Source organism: Drosophila sechellia, chromosome 2L (genome assembly GCF_004382195.2).
Source record: "Drosophila sechellia strain sech25 chromosome 2L, ASM438219v1, whole genome shotgun sequence".
Classification (NCBI taxonomy): Eukaryota; Metazoa; Arthropoda; class Insecta; order Diptera; family Drosophilidae; genus Drosophila; species Drosophila sechellia.
In genome coordinates this window covers 11,999,171-12,020,584 of record NC_045949.1, presented here as the reverse complement: position 1 = coordinate 12,020,584, position 21,414 = coordinate 11,999,171, and the positions used below count along the sequence as shown (strand labels likewise).

The window sequence follows — 21,414 nt, the reverse complement described above, 5'->3', positions numbered from 1 at the left end:
AAAATAAAAAAAAATCTGCTAACTGACCAAGATTTTCCCCCCCACTCCCCCCCCACTTTTACCCCAAGAAAAACCCCACTTAACCCCGATTTCTAACTCAGTGTGAATTATATTATTTCTTTTCCTTGGTTTTGGGTGGATTCTCATCTGCGTTTCTTCGTTCTTCCTTTTCTGGTTTGGTCAGCGAGTTAGTTTTTTATAAGGCGGAGGTCATAAATCACAGGCTCGACTAAAAAAGTGGGCGTTGGGGGAGCGATGGGCGTGGCTGCCCTGGTGGGGAACTGTGACATATGCTCTTGTTTTGGGGTGGAACAAAAGTTCACAATTGAATACGGTCAGGGTGGTTTATCTGCAAAAGCCTAGCTTAAGGGCTTAAAACTAATGATTATCGAAATCATTTACCATAACGTAATGTAATTAAGTTGATTAGAAAGGGGAGCGATAAATAAAAGTAAAAGTACGAGGAGAAAGTTCAATTAAATATGTGAGCTTTTAAATCTAGAGAATATCTTAGCAACAAATATAAAAATATATACCAACAGGATAGCTTTAAAAAAAGAAGGTTAACCTTTTAGAGCACCAGGTTAAGTATCGATTTTTCATTAAATCTACTTAAAATTAAAGCGAGCTTTGTAACGAGGAAAATCTTAATTTCTTCATAGTTGGCTGCGTTTCGTTGGCCACAAAAGCCGCTGGAACTTCAAATTCCAAACCAAAGAGGCCACAAAACATTTTACACCGCTCCCCTCTGGCAGCTCATTCAATATCAAATTAAAAGCTACCTGTTTCTACCTTTTCTCACCTGAAACAATCCGAAACGAGAACCGCAGAAAATCCTTGTCGCTATGCTTCGACTCCTTGCAACCGGAGGTCCCGACCCCCCGAAAATAACGCCCATTTATCCCGTATTCGGAAAATACTACCCATTCTATCGCCGAACCGCAAGCGCTAATAAATTATGACCCAAGCGCTTAACCTTGTGCCGCTGCTCTCCACCTTTCCCCGCCCCCCTTCTCCATTCTCCTCTGACCCCTTAACCTTCACACCTCTCACCTTTATCTCTTGGCCGCAGTGCAACAAAAAACAGTAACCGTAAAACCGCAACACCCGCAACAACGTCGAAAATCCAAGAGAGGCGGAAAAGTTAGTGGGGAAAATGGGAGGAAAAACTGCCCGCTAACGAAATTTAGTGCCCCAAAAAGGATAACCATTTCGGGGTGCTAGAAGGAAAGGGAAGCATTAGCCCAGAAATACTTGTCCGAAACGAAAAGGAAATTTTTTTGGTCGATTCCTTTTATTTATTTTCGTTTTGCTGTTGGTATTTTTTAGTTATTTACGACTTTCTGGTTCAGAGGTCAACCATCGCACTTAAAAGTGTCATTTTGCATTTTGTTTGGTTTAAAGGAAAAACCGAGTCAGCGCCAAACAGCAAAAATAAACTAACTCGGACAAAAATGCAACAGACAAAAGCCAGCAGCAGAATAAAAAGTTGCACAAGTCTAAGGATATGGATGAGGTCCTTAAAAACCCAATGGTAGCCTAAAACTGGGTTACATTTTGCCATCTAAATGGAAATGTTGTTAGCAGGAAGTTGTGCTGGCTTAAACCGAGAAAAAAGCGACCAACAAAAAATGCATCATGCAAGCGGAGAAAATGGTGTTCCCAAAAAGGTCGAAATGAAAAGTAGCTGCCTAGAAAAAGTTTTGGAGGTATTTACCAGGTGTTTAACTTCTATTAAAGGTTACTTAAAAAAATAAAATGTAATAATTAATTAAAATAATATGAGCCTAAAGAAGTAATAAATTTAATTTTTATTATATTTTTTACATTGGTTTTTTTTTCAATTCGATAAGCAGTCCAATATACCCTTGAAAAAATGTAACCAAGAATAAGAAAAGTTCGTTACTTTATTTTTTCGCCACGACTCGTTGTAGGTCACTGGCACGCCCACAGAAAAAGGAACCGCCTACTTTTCCTTCTTTGCGCTGACATAAATAATAACTTTGAAATGCAATTTGTGTCGATTTTGTGTTTGTGACTTGCACAAGTCTCTTCCAGCGACAAAAATACCAGCAATAAAAGCGAACATTTTCACATGAGCACTTTGGGAGTGGAAAACGCTGTGACTACTTTTCGTTGCTTGTCATAAATCATCAACACAACGCGCCACTTAAGTGCTTCTAAAACTGTTCTTCCCACTCGCATTTCCCCTTGCCACGCCCCCTTTTTTTCTCGGACACTACTGACCAGCACAGCATAGCCACGCCCACTTTTACAAAAATAAGGATGAACCTGTCAGCGGCAGTCGGGAAAACTAGACAACAACAACAGAAAAAAAAAATGGGATAAATACAGATGGAAAAGCTAAATAGACAGTTGGATACGGAATAACAATGACGCTGAGTAAACAAAACGTTTTCGAAACACAAAATATACAAATGCACAATGGAAACGAGACAAGAATGAATCCTCTCACAGAAATATGAATAGAAAAATCGGAGCCAAATGGCAATTGGAAATGAAAAAGATTAGAAGTGGAAATGTCGTTATGAATGAATGGGGGGAAAAAGAGCACATCAATAAAAATAGAAACTTGACTGCAGTTGAGAGGCCTCAGAAAAAGAGGCGGAGAAATGAACAGAACAATGAATATATTGGAATAATGAAAGGGGATACCGAAACTCGCAGAGATTTGATTTCCATTCCAATGAAAACCGAATAACAGTTGAATAAATGAACAAAATAAACGGATTTTGTCAGAAATTTCGCATAAGTATTTTCTATTTTCTTAATAAATAATTTTAAATATAATTTCAAATGAATTTAATCTTATGAATAACTTTGAATAGCCTACAATTTATTACACCAACGCAGTAGCCTTAATCAGTAATCCCTAAGCCTTGATCTTAAACTCTTAAATAAAACCCATGAATTGAATACTCTGAATTGTATTATTTAAATCAACACATAGTCCCCACCGAGTTTCGTTGCAATCTCCATTAGCAAAGCTCAAGGCTATTGAAATGTCTGCTCAAACACAAATAGCGAACAAAAAGCAATTTGCTGATGAAATGAAATGGCAATTGCAAGTGAATGCAATTAAAAGGGAGAGAAGGGGAGACATACAGGAATACGTATGTATATGTATGTGTGCAGCGAATGCACGACTTTGGTATATTTGTGTTCTGGCTAGACCAATATCTCATATTAATTCTGTCTGCACTTCTCTCATTTCCATGAAGGGGACGATAAAGTTTTGGCGGAGCTTTTAGCTATTTACCGCAACAAATTCGAGTGTAATTTATCAGCCAGACAAAGGCGATTGACAAGGAGAGAGAAATTGTACAGTGGTCTGTCGCTAACAGTAACATAACTATAAGGATACGAATTTGGTTTCACTTAGTTAGTTTTTGTTTTTAGGCGGTAGGAATGAATCCCAAGTATCTTTTGAAGTTCTGGACATCATCATATGATAGTGGAAAGGATAATCTTATCGGGTATGAAAAATTTAAGATTGACTAGAACTAGTTTTCCCAATTGGGAACACTCACCCTTGCTAATTCCGGTGGCCTTGTCCCGCAGAACGTTGATCGAGTGCACGGCGCCGTACTCCTCGAACATCTCGCGCAGCTGCGACTCGTCCATCGACTTGGGCACCTGGCCGACGAACATCTTGATGTTGTCCGGATCCGGTTCCTTCTCGCCGTACGTCACCGTGGCGTCCGTGTCCAGACGGAAGCAGGCGTCATCGTCGACCATGGCGACCACATTGCGGTTGGCGCTGCACGGATTGTTATTGTTGTTGACCAAACCGGCGGCGGACATTATACCGTTGCTGCCTACGGAAACCAGTGCGTTGTTGTTGTTGCTGCCGCCCAAGCTCGGATTGCTGTTGTTGTTGCCGACGTTTAAGCTGTTGTTGCTGGTGCCGTTGCTGTTATTGTTGTTGTTGTTCAGCAGCGATGGATTGTTGTTGTTGCTGTGTATGGGACTATTCGGCAGGCTGTTCGTTGCACTGCTGCTCTTATCACTCATTCCAAAAGCACTGGAAAAGATTGGAAGGAGAGAGCCAGGATTAGTACAGTGAAGTCACGATAAATGAGAAAATATGAATTTGTGATGTGCTTATTAAAAATAAAAATGTTACAATACTTAATGTAGTTCTTTTATTTTAAAGATATTTGCATATTTTTTGCTGGGAGCAAAGCGTGGCAAGGATTCAACTTCTACGAGTGTCCACTGTACTCGAATCTTTTACAGTTAGCACACACTTACTCCAAGTAGATATCGTTGTTCTTCTCGGAGAAATCGAAAATCATGCGGCGATTGGCCAAAAACGAAGCGCGACTGGTGAACATATTTGCGATATCAAACTGAATTTTTTACACGGTCGACGCGAATAATGAACGGGAAAACTTGAAACTTTCAATTTAGCGGCAGCCAATTACCAATACCAATACGCTTCACGTTTACTGTTAACGCACACGGACACTCGAGGTCGGATTGATTAAATTAAGGGCCTAAATAAATACTTCCACTTAACACGGCACTCGGAACTCAACGTGACTAATTAAAAAAAGCTATATATTTAATATATAAACGCAGCGGCTTCGCTTCTCCTCCCTCTTCCTCTTCTTCTTCCTCGCACTTCCTTTTCGGTCAATCGTCGATGGACAAATGAACGAGAAATCGTTGCGGCGATTGGAATGGAGTCAGGTGGAAGAAGTGACCTTCCAGTGCATTCCAAAGAGAGCGCGGGAGAAAGAACAGACTTCAAGGTCAAAAGCCCAATGGAGCAGGAGAGAGCATCAAAAGTGGAGACAGTCTAGAGCGGGATAGCTACAAACTATCGCATTGGTATTAAAAGTAACGGGTGATCAAGTTTTGAAAATCGCTCTGATCGGTTTTACTCAATTCCAAGGCCGTCATACGAATAGAATAGGCACTATTTACGATTAAAAATTCCACGAATTTATCCCAAGGATATTTGGAAACAGAAAAGGTTCTCTTTATAAGGTAAGTTCTCCATTGCATGTGAAAATACCACAAACGACAGGACATCATCATTAGGGTGTGTTTGCTACAGCTTAATTATGTGAAATGTGATACGTTGCGATTTGTCTTCGTGCTCAAACGGACTTTAAAGCTAATTCGAATGCCTAAAACAACTTGGACTCTGGCTTGAGTGCGCCCCACTTGTTGGCCCTGTCAATTTTCTGGCCGAGTAGACCTCAAATAGCATTAACCTAATGGCCATTTGCTTGTGTAAATAAACGATTTGAGCTTTTTCGAATGGAATTGGGTCGGATGAAGCGCGATGAGCAAACACTTGGGCAAGGACCTCCACCACACCAGGTGATTAAACGCTTACTGTCTACTAACTTTCAGGGTGGTGAGCCAAAAACTAGTGTTTACTTAAAATTAGAATAAATTAAGTATCTAGATAGTAGGTTTAAATATTCATTTGACCACTATATAGACTGTCATTGTAAGTATAGGAGTTTTACGAAAGTATATTAGCCTAGAAGAGGGTTGATTTTAATGGGTTAGCAGGAGGTGGAAATAATAAATTATTCTTGACGTAATTAGAAATTTTGGGTTTAAATGGAAAAACGTACAATATAACTTGATATGTAAGTTGAAAAATTTCAAATTTTCCCAATTTCTTGGTTTAGAATTAAGAATTGCTAATTATTTTGTATGCAGATTGTTTATCTGTTTCTGATTTAACTCATCCACTTATTTTTATTTCCACACAAATTTGGCGTTACTTGTTAATTTTACTTTGTCTTCTAATTTCTTACAAGTTTCACTTTTATCTACCAAATTCTTGTCATCCCGTTCCAGTTCTATTTTGCCCTTTGTGACTTCTTTGTTGCATTTTGTAATTTGAACTTTTTCTTTGCTCTGTGTTTTCCAGACTCAAACTTTCGTTCTTCCACTCTTCCCACTTAACCCTCTCTTAGCTTTTTCGTCTTGACTTTAATTTAGTTAAAGTTTGTAAGTCACTGGAGGCAGGGGGCGGATGCCACGCCCCTACACTAGACTGCAAAATCGTAGGGAATCACTAGGGACGTTCTGTAATTGCAACGACCCTTTGACACATTTATTGCATTTCTTGCTTTACTCCACTGATAGAAAATTAACTAAAATTTTTAAGGGAAAATCGGTAATATTCATTCATATTTCATGATTCTACGTGTATAGAGACCGCATTCTTCAGGTTTCACACATTATTTCAAATATTAATTCTAAGTACTGCAAAATAGTAATCAATATAGGAATTTTATTCCCATTTAAACTATTTGTTGCGGTGTAAACTGTACATGATCCGAGTTCAGCTAAGGGGTCCCAATAAAACATGCAATTGCGACAATTTTATCCCAAACTTTTTTAACCGAAAAACAAAACTTTGCACCCCAGCAAGAAAAGAAAACAACAACTGAACAACCCAACGAAGAATGAACGAGTAAAACGTAGTGAACTTTGTTGCTATCAAAGTTCAAACTGCAATTCATCTTCATCAACAAAAAGTATGCAATAAAATTGGCAACAAGGAAATTCTGCGATATTTTGACCCCAGAAATACCCATCAATGCTTGAATTCTTTTCACAAGTACACATGCTAACTCGCAATTTAGCCTTGTTGTTTTGTATAAAAAACTACTTTTTAAGTACACAACTAATTCGATTACAGGACATATTTCAACTTAAAGAAGTCTATTCCATTTAAGATTTCACTCTTTAAATTTTAAAGCAAACTTTGGCGCTCTTTTCCTTCGCTTACTTTTCTTGGCATTTATCTTCATTTGTCGAAGGAGCCGAAGGAAAAGCAGAAGGACCTCGTCCTGCAGCAGCTGTCAACAATTTGCCAACCGCAAAATTGTCGAGGGAGCCAAGTGGGTGTTTGAAATTCGGCATAGGGATTGGACTTGGACCACGCCTGCGATTCTCTCGAGAAACTCACTAATTTGCTTGATTACTCCAGAGAATATCCGGCGGCTGAGAAATTTGAAATCTATTATAAAAGTTTTTTAGCCTCAAAATGAAGGCCCACTTGGGACAGCTGGCTGAGATGCCGTAGAAGGTGTATGGGGAAAATCATCTTCGACGGCGTCGACATGGGTCAACACTTTGACAGGCACAAGGACAAAGAGTCGAAACTTTTCCAACAAAGGTGAGGAAAATTAACAAAAAAAATAGGTAGTTGCAGCAGCTGTGAGGCACTCTGAAAAATTGGATCACAAATTGAGTTTATTTTAATAAAAAAAAGAGTAAAATAGCCTTTAAACGATGGTTTAAAACGATATTCTTAAATTAATTATTTTGATATTTTTTATTTATTTTTTTTTAATACTCCAAAAATATTAAAATAGCCTTTATTACGAATGATACTCAACTTGGATAGTAGTTTAAAATTTGGATTAAGTATTTTTTTCAGTGATGGCAGCAGCTGAAAAATTCTTCGAACAACTTTTGCTAGTCTTCACTTTTTACTTTTTATTTTTTGTTTTTCGGATCTCTCTTATTTTGCAGGTGAGCTGGATAATTTTTTTTTATTTTTTTTATGTCTAGCGTCTGCTTCACAACAAATCAAGTGCAAAGTGGACTCCTCCACTCCATGTTACTGTAGAGTGAACTTTTGATTCTTGTTATTTTGTTACTCATTGCTCTTTGTTCTCCCTGATTGGTTTTTTGTTGGTAGTGCGGTATACTAGAGAAGTGAAATCAATGGGAATGGAAAAAACCCAGTGAAGTAGGGCATAAGGACTTTGCGAGGACGAAAGGTTCATAAAAAAATGGCAAGAGAGCTTAAAGATTTTCTCAGTTAATAACTCAAGAAGCTGTAAAATTGCATTAAAATATAACAATATTGCCGCTTTCTTTTCTTCTTTTAGGTAATACTGCCGGATTTTGTAGTATCTTAATTTAACAACCACGCATAAGCCCCATTCAAATCTCATATTTCCCATCATCCCCTTCATCGCTAAACTATAAAATGAAGTATGCACCTTTACCATTTTCCTTGAGTTAATAACCAACCTAGCGGTTTTTAAGCAGCTTAAACTCAACCCCCACCCAACCCGGGGTTTCCTTTGATCTGGCCAGGAATAACCTTTTAATGCGACTCAAGTTCAGAGGACTATAAATTACTGAACTGCGCGAAAAACAGCAGAGAATGCTGGGGAAAAGCGGCGAATGAAAAAAAAATATGGGAACATTTCAGCACGCTTATCAAAGATAATTTTAAGCCGCATTTAAAAATGATTTCTTTGCTTTATTTTCGCACAGACCCTGCCACTTTCTCCAGCCGCTTTCCCGGCGCCATTCGCTCGCTTTTCGTCGAGCTACGCGACTTTTTCCGCTGACTGTGCGTTGTCTGGCAACCCTGGAGGCAAATGGAAAGTGGGAAGGTGTACGATTTTGTTGGGTACCAGAGCGGAAGGAAAGGCGGACCAGGGTGGCCAGGGTGACTAGGGTGGCCCAATGTTGACAGTCAGTGAACCCCGAAAAAGGCAATGCCAACAATATAACCAAGAAGCGATGTTTTGCTGGACGAAGTACTTTATACCCTATGAACTTATCAAGCTATAAACTTTTAATAAATAAAATTTTTGTAAAAATCTTACTTTCTGTTATTAATTTGATTTTTATAACATTTTATATTTTTCCAAAAAAGATATTCCCAGAAATTATTTAATGGATGAGTCCTTTTCTGTAAAGGGCCCAAAGTAGTTTATTCCACCAACGCGCTGTTCTTTTTTGGTCAAGGGTCCGTGTCCCCCCCACCCCCTCATAGACCCAAAAACCTGTGCAAGGACTTGCTCCGCTTTCGTCCTTCCACTGCGACAATTGGATGAGCAAATGCTGACGAAAGGGGTAAGAGGAGATGGGGCTTATGGAGATGGAAAAGAGGAAAAAGGGGAGCGCAGCTTGGACTTTGCCCAAATATTTGACATGGCCAAAAGCAGACAGCGGCCAGGGGGAGGGAGGGGAAGCACTGTCTGGGGGACTGAGAGGATGATGAAGGTGATGCAGCTCATTTTTTGACTCTACTCCAGGGATTTCCATGGGACTTTCGGCGATGGGGTCCTTTTTGAGTTTAGGACTCGTGTGTAATTAAGCAAAAATTCCAAATCGTTTGTAGTTGTTGTCCTTGTCTGGCTCTCTCATTCCCAATTTTGTTGTTAATAATCACTTGTAAATAGATCAAAGTTGGCATTTTATTTGAATTCCTCATCGCAGTGGGGAATTTTTGGGCTCTAGAGTTGGCACCAGACTGAAAGTCCGATCCGGATTATGTTGACTAATTAGAGGTTGATGAGGGAGAGTTCATTGGGGAGTTTGGAATGTTTGGGTTGAGTCCAGGGGACTTTTGGACTTCTTGACAATAACTAATGGGGAAGAAAAAAACAACTTGCACGTAAGGAAGTACATCCCCATTGGAATCATTAAGAAATAACCATGTCTTGAGATGTTCATTTCATCGAAAATAAATTAAAAGACTGCCGCATTTCATTTACTTAAATTGCTCACCCATAACTTTCCATCTTTACAACTGAAAATGACACACAAATTAAAAAGGCAGAAGCACGAAAATAAAACGCCAACGTCAACGAAGAAAAAAGTGTGCAATAAATATCCGCCACACAGGAAACCAAATTAAATAAGTAAATCTTGTGGCCATGTAAAAAATGAAACCGAAAAGGAAAAAAATAAAGGACCGAAAGCCGAATCGAGTGAAAAATATATATGTACGTTTGTCTGTCGAAAGATAAAGCAGCACAAAGGGATGCCAGCACTGGGCTCTCAATGTCACTGGGAAAAAAAGAGCAAAATCCCTACCAAAAAATGGAAAAAAAAAACAAAATTAAATTGTGAAACGTAATGTTAACGCAGCCAAATGCCCAAAAGTCCAAGAGAGGCGATTCGAGCCAGGCCTTAACCACAATGAAATGAATGGAATACATGTGAGCATACTAACCAGAAAAAATATATATTTATTCCCTTTTTCTGCGCTCAATGCATATATATAGGTGTTCTTTTTTTTTGGTATATTGAAACTTTGGGTGCTCTTTAAGGGAACCAGCAATGACACACATGAACCAAAAAAGATCTGGGTTCTGGTGTTAAAACAAAAGTACAGGCATTTCCGCCCAACTGCGGAGCAAAAATTTCAACAATGCCAACGGCTTTGGAAAACGGAAGCAAAAAAGTGAAAAGAAACTCGAAGGACGAAGGTGGGAAAAGCGAAATTTGGATACGCTCAAGTAACTAATGTAGTGATTTAATACAATTTAATTAAATTCTCTCTTAGAAGTTCATATTATTATTAACTAGCATTTTATAGAAGTAGTTTTATACTTCCAAAATATTACTTTCTTAATTTAAGCTTGACTTGAGCTAAACTTTAAAAGTCCGCAATTTTTAAGGGTTCCAATTTCGCAAAGATGAAATTCTAGAACAGAAATTTTCCCGCCCGGAGAACGGAATTTATTGATTCATTCTGGAAAATCCCCAAACTGAATGCGAGCAGCGACAACTGGGGGCCTTGAATGAAAAAGAAAATGATTTGCATGGCTTCGGGAGACAAAAAAAAAAGCGAAAAAGAATTCCACACGCTCCCCCGGAAAACTCCAACCGACCAAGCGAAGCAAGATATGCGGAAAATTGAACCAAATGATTTTTATTTTCTTCTCCCGGCAGTGAAAAAGCAAGGGGTTAACACTTTGCCAGCATAAGTCTTCGAGAAAAAGTATAAAAAAAAATTATAAATGAAAATTCCAAAAGTGCCGAGGGGGTGTGCGAAAATAAAACAAAAAACGAAAGTTTCCAACTTGAGGCAGGAAAAATTGTCGCCACTTGCTGCCAATTGTTGTTTACCAACGAAATTGAAACAATTCGATGCTCTTAACTCTGCAGCATTTTCCTTTTCCACCAGCCAACACCATTTTCACATGACTCTTGTTTTTAGCCATTCGATATGCTGCGTTGATTCGCATTTTATAAATGGATCGTAGGGGAAAGTAGGCAAATAAGCCGAAGAACATGTATTGTTAACCCAATTGATGTTCTTTTCGATATGGATGCATTTTAACATTTGATCTTTTTCATTTTGAAACACTATAGGCTGATTTTTAACTCGATTTGTTTGGAAAATCCACTGAAAGTGGTCAAAAGTATACTTCTTAAATCTTACAAATTGTAGATGCTTAAATTATATATATTTATTAATGCAAACTCAATTCAATTAATATCTCATTTATATGACAATTTCTAGCTTTAAACGCATTTGCATGTATAATTTCTTTTAAGCCCATTCCGAACTAGAGCACATCGTTATCCTAGACCGGAAACCACACCCTTTCTGCTTTTGCTGGCCATCTTGGTCTCTTAGGGACCATTACCTCAACATTGTGACAACAAAGTGGGGCCAAGATTGGGAGGAGAATAAAAAATTAAGCCCCCCCCCTTCCATTTTCATTCTCATGCGGGAGACATTTGTATAATTTGTTTGTGTTTTGTGTGCATTTTTATGATTTTGTCAACGCGGCACAAAAGGAAACGAGCTGCGAAAGCGAAAGGATGCTGTGATGCCGCGCTAGAGAGGGATGGAACATAGCCCACAAAACGAGCAAACGATAATCATAATAACGGGACATGGCCAACGAGGCTCCTGGGAAAATGTTGACCGAAAGGATGAGGGATAAAGAAAAGCGCCGGGAAAAGAAAGAAAGTCGTTTAGCCGTGTCTCTAATTGCCCAGAAAAGAGACCATTAAATAAACAAGGACACAGCATCATTTGCCGTCTCTTTCGGCCAGGTGAATCCTTAAAGCAAAGCAACAACGAAAAACAGAAGGACCTTCTATTTATTGAAAAACAATCTCGAGACATAAATTGGCCAACAGCCAGGGGCACGAAGATGACCATATTTTAAACGATCCTTTGGGGGAAAATATTTAACGATGCTTTTTATCTCTTGATTGTGGGCGAAATATTGAAAGATATTACGGAAACAAATCAATTTGCAAATAAGCGAGCACATTTGTCACGATATTATATCTCTGTTTACTTTTATTTCTATATATATTTTAGTTTCTTTCGGTTTATTTTTAGTCAAGGCAATCTCAGAAACTTCCTCCATATCCTGGAGTGCAACAAGAGCAAATAGAGCACACGAAATCACGCACGCCCACTTGTCGAAAGAAAAAGTCGCGACATCAAGTTTGCCATGTCCTTAGAGCCATCCTTATCGCACACACACGCAAGGCGCTTAGTTGCCGTCTCTTTCTGGCTAGGCTCTACTTGACGCATGTCACGTGTTTAATTATTTACGTGACTTGGCGGCATTTTTTTTGTATCCGGGCATTTGAAACGATTTTCCTCGCAAAGAATCTTTTCTTTCTTGTGTAAATATTTATTGCCATTTTGTGTCGTGGCTTAAATATATAGAAGGCCAAAAAAGAATCTTAAACTTTCAAAGTTTTGTTTGTTTCTTGGCTGAAAGACAAGCTTTTACATAAACATAACCTTATAAGGTTAATATTTTTCAAATTATTTCCACATTTATTAACTTATTAGTCTCCTACATCTGTGACTAAATTCGTGGAAATTCTTGCTGCTTAATCACACACTTGCACACCACAATTAAAAGGACAAGCAGTCATTAAAAATTTAAGCAGCTTTTAGGCTTACACGCGAGAGGAAAACAAACACAGAAACGCAGAAATAATAGACTTTGCCGCGCTTTGTTATTGTTTATTAAAACAACAAAAAAAGGGCGAAAAATTATATTGTATGTCTGAGCGCTGCTGCCTTTACATTTTTTTTGTTATTTTCATCTGATTAACAGGAGGACAGGATTGGTGTAGAAAAAGGGGGATCAGCTTTCGGGGATTAAATGCTTGGGGACCCACAAAGAACCCTTTCGCCGACTTGATCAAATTTTATTAATTGAGTGGAGCAGACACAGCAAATATTTGCATGAAAATTAACCCTTTCCCTTGCCTTTGTTGCTTTTTTCTAATGGCCTGGCTTTTCAGAGGGATAATATTTTGAAATTAATTAAGTTTTTCTGTTAATACAAAAGACTGCAGGCATAAATTAACTTTTAATTCTGTCAGCTCTAAATTATTACTTGATATTTTCAGTTGCATAAATAAATTCAAAGCACAAAATCACGATGCAAGTATGCAACGAAAAACAATGGCACTTAGTATTTACACATGCGATTGCCCAATTTCAGTTTCAATTCATTTCAACATCAATTTTTCACACATTTCGCATCGAGTGTTTGATTTTTGCCATTTTATTTGCCCTTTCATATTTTATAACGCAAACGTCTTGGCTCCATTGCTCAGCATGCCCTCAAAAGCTGCTGTTTTCCCATCATCGAATGTGACACACTTTTCCACCTGCACACACACACACACACAGATGCACCTTGAATCTACAGGAAAAACCTTTCGAATCACTTCACTTGAAGACAATTCCTTGGGCCAGGCCACTTACGATTTCAGCTCCATGTGTGCCCCATAAAAAGTGCTTTGAAATGGGGAAAGGGGAAATGTCTGAGTGGCGCAAAGGTAAACGAAAGAAAGTGCCATGTTGTCTACCCAATACAATAAATATTTAATGCACATGTTATTACATCAATAAGTGTGTCACTCGCCCACACATAGACATACTCGGCACACACAGATACTCCGTTGTCGAAGCTTTTATCTTTTATCTGTTGGCTGTTGCAAATTGCCAGAGGCAAAAATCGCGAATCGAAACAAAGGCGGTTACTTCACAATGCGGTTTACGAAGTAACCAACATCTACATATGCATTTTTTTCAAAAATTACATTATAACTCGCATTCAATACATCAAAATAAAGCTCTGTAGCATTCAGTTTTTATGTTTTGTATCAATGATTCCTGTCCAAAGGCATTTCCTTTTGATTATTAAATTGTCAGCTTGAATTGCTCTCCAGCCGGTACATTGATAAATCGATTCGATTTTATTTTCATGCTCGAATCAACTTTCGTGTATAATACTTTATTATTCATGAAAAAAGGTTTTTCCGTTGGTGTTTCTATACTTTTATTTCGTTGCTTAAACAAACGTAAATATGAATATGTATATTTAATCGAAATGTGGGTCAATTTTTTATGCATTAGCAATCGTTGGAAAAGCGTTAAGAGAGTGAGAGGTAGAAATATCAAACAAAAAAGTGAAGAGGAAACACATTCCCTCTACTACTTGACGTTTGTTTGCTCGTTTGGCATTATTTTTGGCCATATTTTCTGTGTGTGTGTTGGCTGTCAATCGTATTTTGGGCGGCCTTAATGCCACATGACAGGGACAAAGCGTTGCATATTTTAAGGCGCCACAGGAAATGGACGCCAACAAAAAATAGTTTGTTCAGTGGTCAACTTTTTTTTTCCGCCATATTCAACAGCCAAAAATTCATGAAAATATCACACACATTTGTTTTGTATAATAAAAAAAAAAATAGGAAATGAATTTAGCTTATCGTTCAAGTGACCAATAAATATTTAAAGCATGCAGCAATTTCACGAATTAATGGATTAGAATGAACGCCTAAATTGTTTGATTATCCTGGGGATATTTTAGTTTGCACTAGTTTAGTTCTCTTCATGAAAAGAGAAGACCATAAAAGAATTTGTTGTATTTTTAGTTTGGCGCTTAAACATTCTGTACTAAAAATTATTAACATTCTACAAAACGCTTCACACAATTCACAACAGCAGCTTGGAAAGCGGTTACAATGAATAAGTGCTCACTAAAATGCATAATTCGAATAATTTCCAGTGTAATTAGAGCTGCACTCAAATGGTCAACAAGGAGCAGGACTCAAAAACAGATTACACTAAACACAAATGTGCATGCAACTCACACACAGGCAAATTGGAAAACAAAGGAGCAACATCATCGGGGGAAAAAAAGGATGGAAAACCAGCAGCAGCAAAAGGGAAATAGCCTGGCCATAAATGTACGACAACCGCAAATAAAACGGCTGGCAAATTGCTCCAGGACGAAGTCTGAGAATGCAGCGAAAAAGGACACACCGAAGGAGGCAGGCTAAAATTATGTGCTTGTGCTCAGAAAGGAGAAGAGGTCCTTTAGCTGCTATTTACTTTGTCTATTCGCCGGAATTACCAGTGCGTCTGATTGTTAGACTGGATTAAACGAGGTTACGCTCTTGTGCGAGGAGTTCAAGTGGATTCAAAAGGTTCTTGTTATAAAAAGTAATTAATAAGTTGTGGAATGGGACTGCTTTTCACCTTTAAAGATTTCATAAATCTTACAATATATACATACAATATAATCATTTGTTCAATTTTTCAAACTGATTTTTTAGATTTAAAACTTTTTACTAGAGTGCTGCAGGTATTTTTATGCCACAGCATACTTGTTTTGAGCTTGTTTCAACAAACTTTCTGTTGATAATATATTTATCTTTTCCCCTGGATGTCGTCTGTCGAATTATATTTTATAAGCACACAGAAGTAGCAGACAATTTGGACCCAAAAACAAACCAATTTAATGCCGCGACGCCAAAAATTTTCCAGCGCATAGACAACAGCTTGGTAATGGGTGTGTGTGTGTGTGTGTTTTTTGGTCACAGGTGCCACTTATGCGGTCCTTAAAATGAAAACTGGGAAAACTGTGAGAGGCGGGAAAGTGAGGAGAAAAGGCAAAGTAGACTGCGCTTTTTGTAGCCGCTTTTCGCAGTCGTCGCAGTTTCGACGCTTATTATAACCGTTTTTATAACCAAGTTAAAAGGAAAAGCAAACTTTTTCTGATAAAAATGTTAGGGTATCAAAGTTTGGAAGAATTTTCTATTCTCAATTAAATTTGAAGTTAACCAAACGCAGCAAAAACATTAAATTAAATATTAACTATTTGAATAATTAGTCAAAATACATAATTACAACATAGACCTAAAAATCCGTAAAAAATGTTGAGAGAATTTTAAATTTTTTTATAATATATGGCTTGCCATATGGTATCCAAATGGTCGACTTTTCCCAAAAATGGTCTTTCTTTCGCTTTCCCGCTGCTGGCCAGACTTTGCTAGTCATTTTGTTTTCCCCCTTTTTCCTCATTTCCCTCCCATATCCTCTTCTCTTCCAGACGGCGGCGCATTTTAAGCATCTTAAAAAAGTTTTCACTCGGTTTGGGGCCACACACACATTTGCGGGTTAAAGTTTCGGCTGGGCTCCTTCTGTTTTTCAGAGTTTTTGCTTTAATAATTCATTCGTTCGCTATTTATGTGACAGGTGATAGCCGTGGAAAGGCTTTTCCTCCTACAGACCCTCCCGCCAACAGTTTCCCAACCATTTGGTCAAGTCGAGAGTAGAGTGGTCTAGACTTTCGGCACCCGCAGATGGAATAATTGCTGTGCCACGTTCCCAGGGGTCCATTTTTGGCACTTTGAAAAGGGTGACTGTGAATGCAAGGAATTTAATTTGGAGAATTCGCAATGGCCATATGGGTGACTAATTGAAGCGACCCTTGGGCAAAATAAAAAGCAGAGCTTCGAAAAAGATTTCAAGGTCGAAAAAAATCCCTTTCAGGCTGAGCAAGTGATTGTTATAAATGTTTAAAAATCTTTAAGCGAAATTGGTTAAGTTTTTTATCATATCCTTGTAATACTGGAATTTTCCTGTTCCCCTCTAAACAAAAGTGCTTCAGATAAGAAACACTCACATCGGTTAGCGGAGTGAGTTTGGGTGAATGCCACTACATGCTGGATCATTAACTAAACGACAGTTTAAGCATTTCTGCCGCACAAAAGGCGAGTGGATAAAGAATGAAAACGGAAGCTGGGCGAAATTTGTTGGCCGACCGGGGAGCAAATTTCTTGGCAATCTACGCTGCGGCAGCATGGAGAGGAAATGTGCCACATAACATTAACCAACAACTCATATCCTTGAAAATTTAGCCAGACGACTGAGCGCCTGTTGATGGGCAACACATTTTTTCTACTTTATTTTCTTCTACTTGCGGCAAGGTCTAATGAAGCGGCAATGAGGCGTGCCAACAAAATGAAGAAAAGTTCACTCGTAGGGGAAAAACAAACATCGTCGTCATCATCATCATCGTCATCATTATCGGCGCGGGGTGAAAGGGGGGCAAGGACACGTCATGACCCTGCTGCAAATTTACATATAGCGAAAAGGAAACTTTTGCGGCTTATCAGCGAAAAATAATCAAAGATACTCGAAAGACTGGAATGCCAAATGAGGGAAGGGCTAAAAGGGAAACAGGGATGCGGCCAAATTAATATGAAGAAAAAAGGCCAGAAAATTCCACTTTGATGTTGAAAGTAATGATCTTTAAAGAGAAGAGAATGAATTTAATGTATTTTTTGGAAAATTAAGTCTACTTTATTTGTTATCAAAAATGATTGTAGAATTTGGTATTGTTTACTTGAATTCTGAGCTCAACGAATTAAAGACAAGCCTGAAGAACATTTAAAATATATTCTTCCTTGCCAAAGAATAAAGCAATCAACAGCAGAACTCAAGGAGCCAACAATTGAGCAACAACAAGAAAGGCGCAAAGAGTACAATTACAACTACAAGTGCGGGGGGAGGGGTACCAGCCAACAAGCCGCCCCCAAAAGCCCCAACTACCGACCCCAACACCAAGCCCATCATCATCCCCTTGAGACTGCCTCAACAATTAAAACCAACTGAGTTGCCATATTTGAAGTGAGCCAGCGAAAGGACAATAATAATGAGGGAATGCGGGGCGGGGGGCAGGAAAATGCTGGGGGAGTACTCATAATCATAATTATGGGCTTCCCTCGAACAACAAAACCAAGTAGAACTACATCAGAAACAGCAAAACCTTAATTGTTCTCATGTGTTTTTCTATGGGCGAGGGCGTGGCCTCTTTCATATTTTGCCTGCTCATTGTTCGACAAAAAGAAAGGCACATGCATTTAAGCCTGGTCAAAAGGAAAGTTTCAGCATTTATTGTTGCCTGCTCTTTTCTGTTTTACAGCCAAGATAATTAGATTCTAGTTGTTGCTACCCCGCCCATCATTGTCATCATCATTATCATCTTCAAGCCTGACCGAATTTGGTTTTAATTGTTTCTCCATCATAACTTGTAATGATGAAGGTGGTGGTTGGCTGCCATCAATGAAACTAATTTGGAGCAACATTCTTGGGCTGAGAGACAAATATTTCATCACAGCATCTGCCACAGCATCTACTTGCAACACAAAACGAGACAATTAAAATGACCAGAATAGTGAGCTGGCGAAACCCAGATGACATAAACAAAGAGATGCAGAGAAAAAAATATTTTTATACATTTAAAAGGATTCTGAGAATCCATGTCTACATATTGTTTTATTAAAAGAATTGTTCGAGCAATTAGAATTATCTTTGCATTAACTTTTAACTATGGTTTATTGCATAAGAAAAGTATTTCAAATATATATCAATTTCTTTTAACGAACATTCACTGTACCAACGAGTGAACTCTTTTGTTTGCCTGGCCTCATGTGTGTGACAATTAAAATGGTTGGGGTTTTATATATCCTTATACTTTTGCATCGTTTGCGGTTTTTTAATTGTTTATGCACTTGCCACTATTTAAATAAAGTAAGTTGTAGTTTTCATGAGAAGGAATTTTAAAGCAATTAGTGGACTTGTTTTATGCATCTAAATTTCTATGATTTAAAATGTATTTAAGTCTATAAAATTTATTTTTACTTTCTTGACACATTTTCCCCGCAACTCAGCATATATTAGCATTACACTGTGCACCCATATCACTTCCACATTTTTTTTTAAGCAAGTCAAGTGGGAAGCAAGTTTCCTAATTACACCAACGTAGACGCATCCTCGTCTTCACTTGACATATTTTCCCCGCCATTGAAAAGGAAAATCTCACGCTGCGCGGAAAAAATTAGGGTGGAGTGCGAGTGCTGAACCAGTGCACAAATTTCGTTTTAGAAAAAAGTATACGTGACATTTTTTGGATTCTTTTTGATGACGCAGAGCTGCTTGCTTGTGTGTAAAATATGCTCAAACTCACATATTTACATTATACGTAGTGCATGAAAAACCCCTATTTAGCACAAAAATGAAAACGAAACCTTTTCAAACGCATTAACATATGTGTGTGTGTATATAATGCTGGTAACCCAAATAGGGCTCATAAAGTGATAATTAAATAAGTTTTTGCACAAAAGCCCGGGATAAAACTCTAATTAAAAGAAAGTGTGTGTGTGCAAATCATTTATAGTTTGCTAAAATTAACTACTAAAATTCAAAAATTTGTGTACTAATTTGCAGAATTTAAGCCGCTTAAACTGTTTAAAAGCGGGAACAAATTCATGTAAAGAGTAATTGCATTTAAATTTCAATATATGCTTATAAATTAGTAATCAGCGTTTTAGTTTCGGATATGCCCTAATTAAAGCCTTAAATCTCAGCATTTTTTATCGGTAGTTTTTTATTTTGCATGCATTTTCAGATTTACTAATCTTAGTTAATCTCTGCATTTAAAGCCAATTCAATGGTTGAGCTCATTTAAGTGACTTGAAATGAAAATTGAAGTTAATCCAGAAGTAAGTTTGTTTTCTTTGTCATTTCAAGACTGTAATTTGTGTGGAAATTAAAGCACACAAAATACGTGAATTATCGAACCGATGTCAAAAACACAGAACGCAACAACCTGACAGTTGCACAATGGACGGGCTAACTAGCACAAAGGCAGTAACATGGACCAGGGTCTCCTCTGCTCATTGACCACTTAAAGACAAAGCCCGACTCCGCTGTCCCTTGTCCGTTGGCCATTGTCCGTTCGGTGTCCGCCAGTTGCCAATCGCCGGTGCAACGAAGCGGCAAATGCAACACCACGACACGACAGCAGCAAGGCTGCAACACAAGCGGCACACGGGCAACATGGTCGAGCAGCAAGTTGCAAGTTGAAACATGAACACACTTTAACCCAGGAGTAGTCGATATCATTTCCGGGCAAATGCGTTTACAATGTGGCACGGGGCATTTCGCCCACCAAAAAGATAGAACGGGTATTTTCGAGGTAAGCATCAAGAGCAGACACACACACACTAACAAGCCGGCGAAGTTGTGCTTTCTACACCGCACTCCTCCGGACTTTCATAGTTGGCTTATATTAAAGCCTGACGCACACATAAAATTGCATTCAAAATATTTCCAAGTCAAAAACGCTGACAGACTGCAACGTCTGGGTTTGTATTTACTGACAGGCCGCCGCCGTCTAGCCGAAAAATGTAGTTAGCCTGCATTCGTAAGCTACACTAATAAAAAGAAAGCATATAGTTTAAAAGAAAGAGAGGAATTTAAATAGGATTAAAAATAAAGTGAAGAAGCTAAATAATATCGCTCATACGCACTGTTGTCCTTTTAGACATTACCTATATTCAAAATATAAATCAAAAGACGCGTTTTACGAAATCTTTTTCAATTGACTATTAAAAGAGTCAGCTCATTTTTTTCAGTGCCTTGCCCGTCCGCAAACTGAAGACCACACAAACAAGCCAACCCAGAGCAGTCGTCATTGCAGTCACTCACTCAGTCAATCAACGAGTCATTCCGTTTGCCAAACACTTCGGCCCCCTTTTTTTGGCCGACCCTGCCGCAGGTTGAATCCCCCCTCGGCCCCCTCGTTTGCCACAAACAGAGGCGCCGCCTGTCAAGTTGTCGTCTGGTGCCTGTGAAATTAGCGGCTGCTTGCAATTATGGCCTAAATGCGATGAGAACACCGTTAGACAGAAGGGGGGTCGAAAAGTCTTTAACAACTACCCGCCCACCACATTTCCATCTCCTTTCTACGTGAAAACTTATACCATCGGCACTTGAACGCCGTGGCCGTAGTGGCGGCAACAAGAGCAACAATTTTCGGGCAATTCTTTACTCCCGGGCTAATTGTTGTTGTTAGCCGTATCCGTTTTGGCAGCAAACTGGGCTAATTGGCCTCAGCCAGAGTTTGCATGGATTTTTAATTGAAAATCAATAGGAGTGCGCGCAGCCCCAAAATAGTGGGGGCAAAATTGGCTGAGGATGGCACAGCTGGTGCTTCGAATATTCCAACATAATCTATGGCCCAATTCTGGCACACAGAACAGTTTAAGCGGCTTTAAAGATTTCCCACTGCTGGAAAATCAAATTCAAAGCAAAGCGGCTGGGAAATGCAGTCAAAAATTTAAAGGTGTTGTTTAGTTATATACTTAAACAATAAACAGCTAACTATAGCTATCAAAAATGTAAGAAATACCTAAAATGTTCTAATAAATGTGCGAGTATCTACAAACGAATAGTTCTATAAAATATAAAACTCCATAGAAACTTCTTTCATGAGGAATCACTGTACTTTGTTTGCAAACTGAAGGCGA

The 21,414-nt window shown here is 38.5% G+C and overlaps 1 protein-coding gene across 6 annotated transcripts in view; it reads right to left on the bottom strand.

Moving 5' to 3' along the window:
* Positions 1-21,414, bottom strand: part of LOC6617729 (CUGBP Elav-like family member 2) — a 105,244-nt gene that overhangs the window by 36,876 nt on the left and 46,954 nt on the right. For 4 of the 6 annotated variants that reach the window (XR_004361205.1, XM_032714065.1, XM_032714060.1 and 1 more), the window contains one exon: positions 3,552-4,045. Coding sequence is in view for 5 of the 6 variants with exons in the window: in XM_032714065.1 (XP_032569956.1) it covers positions 3,552-4,045 (494 nt within the window). In the remaining variant the exon portion in view is untranslated. Of the gene's footprint in view, positions 1-3,551; positions 4,046-4,275; positions 4,685-21,414 lie in introns of those variants that run through there. The other 2 variants (XM_032714063.1, XM_032714064.1) reach the window with 2 other exon arrangements.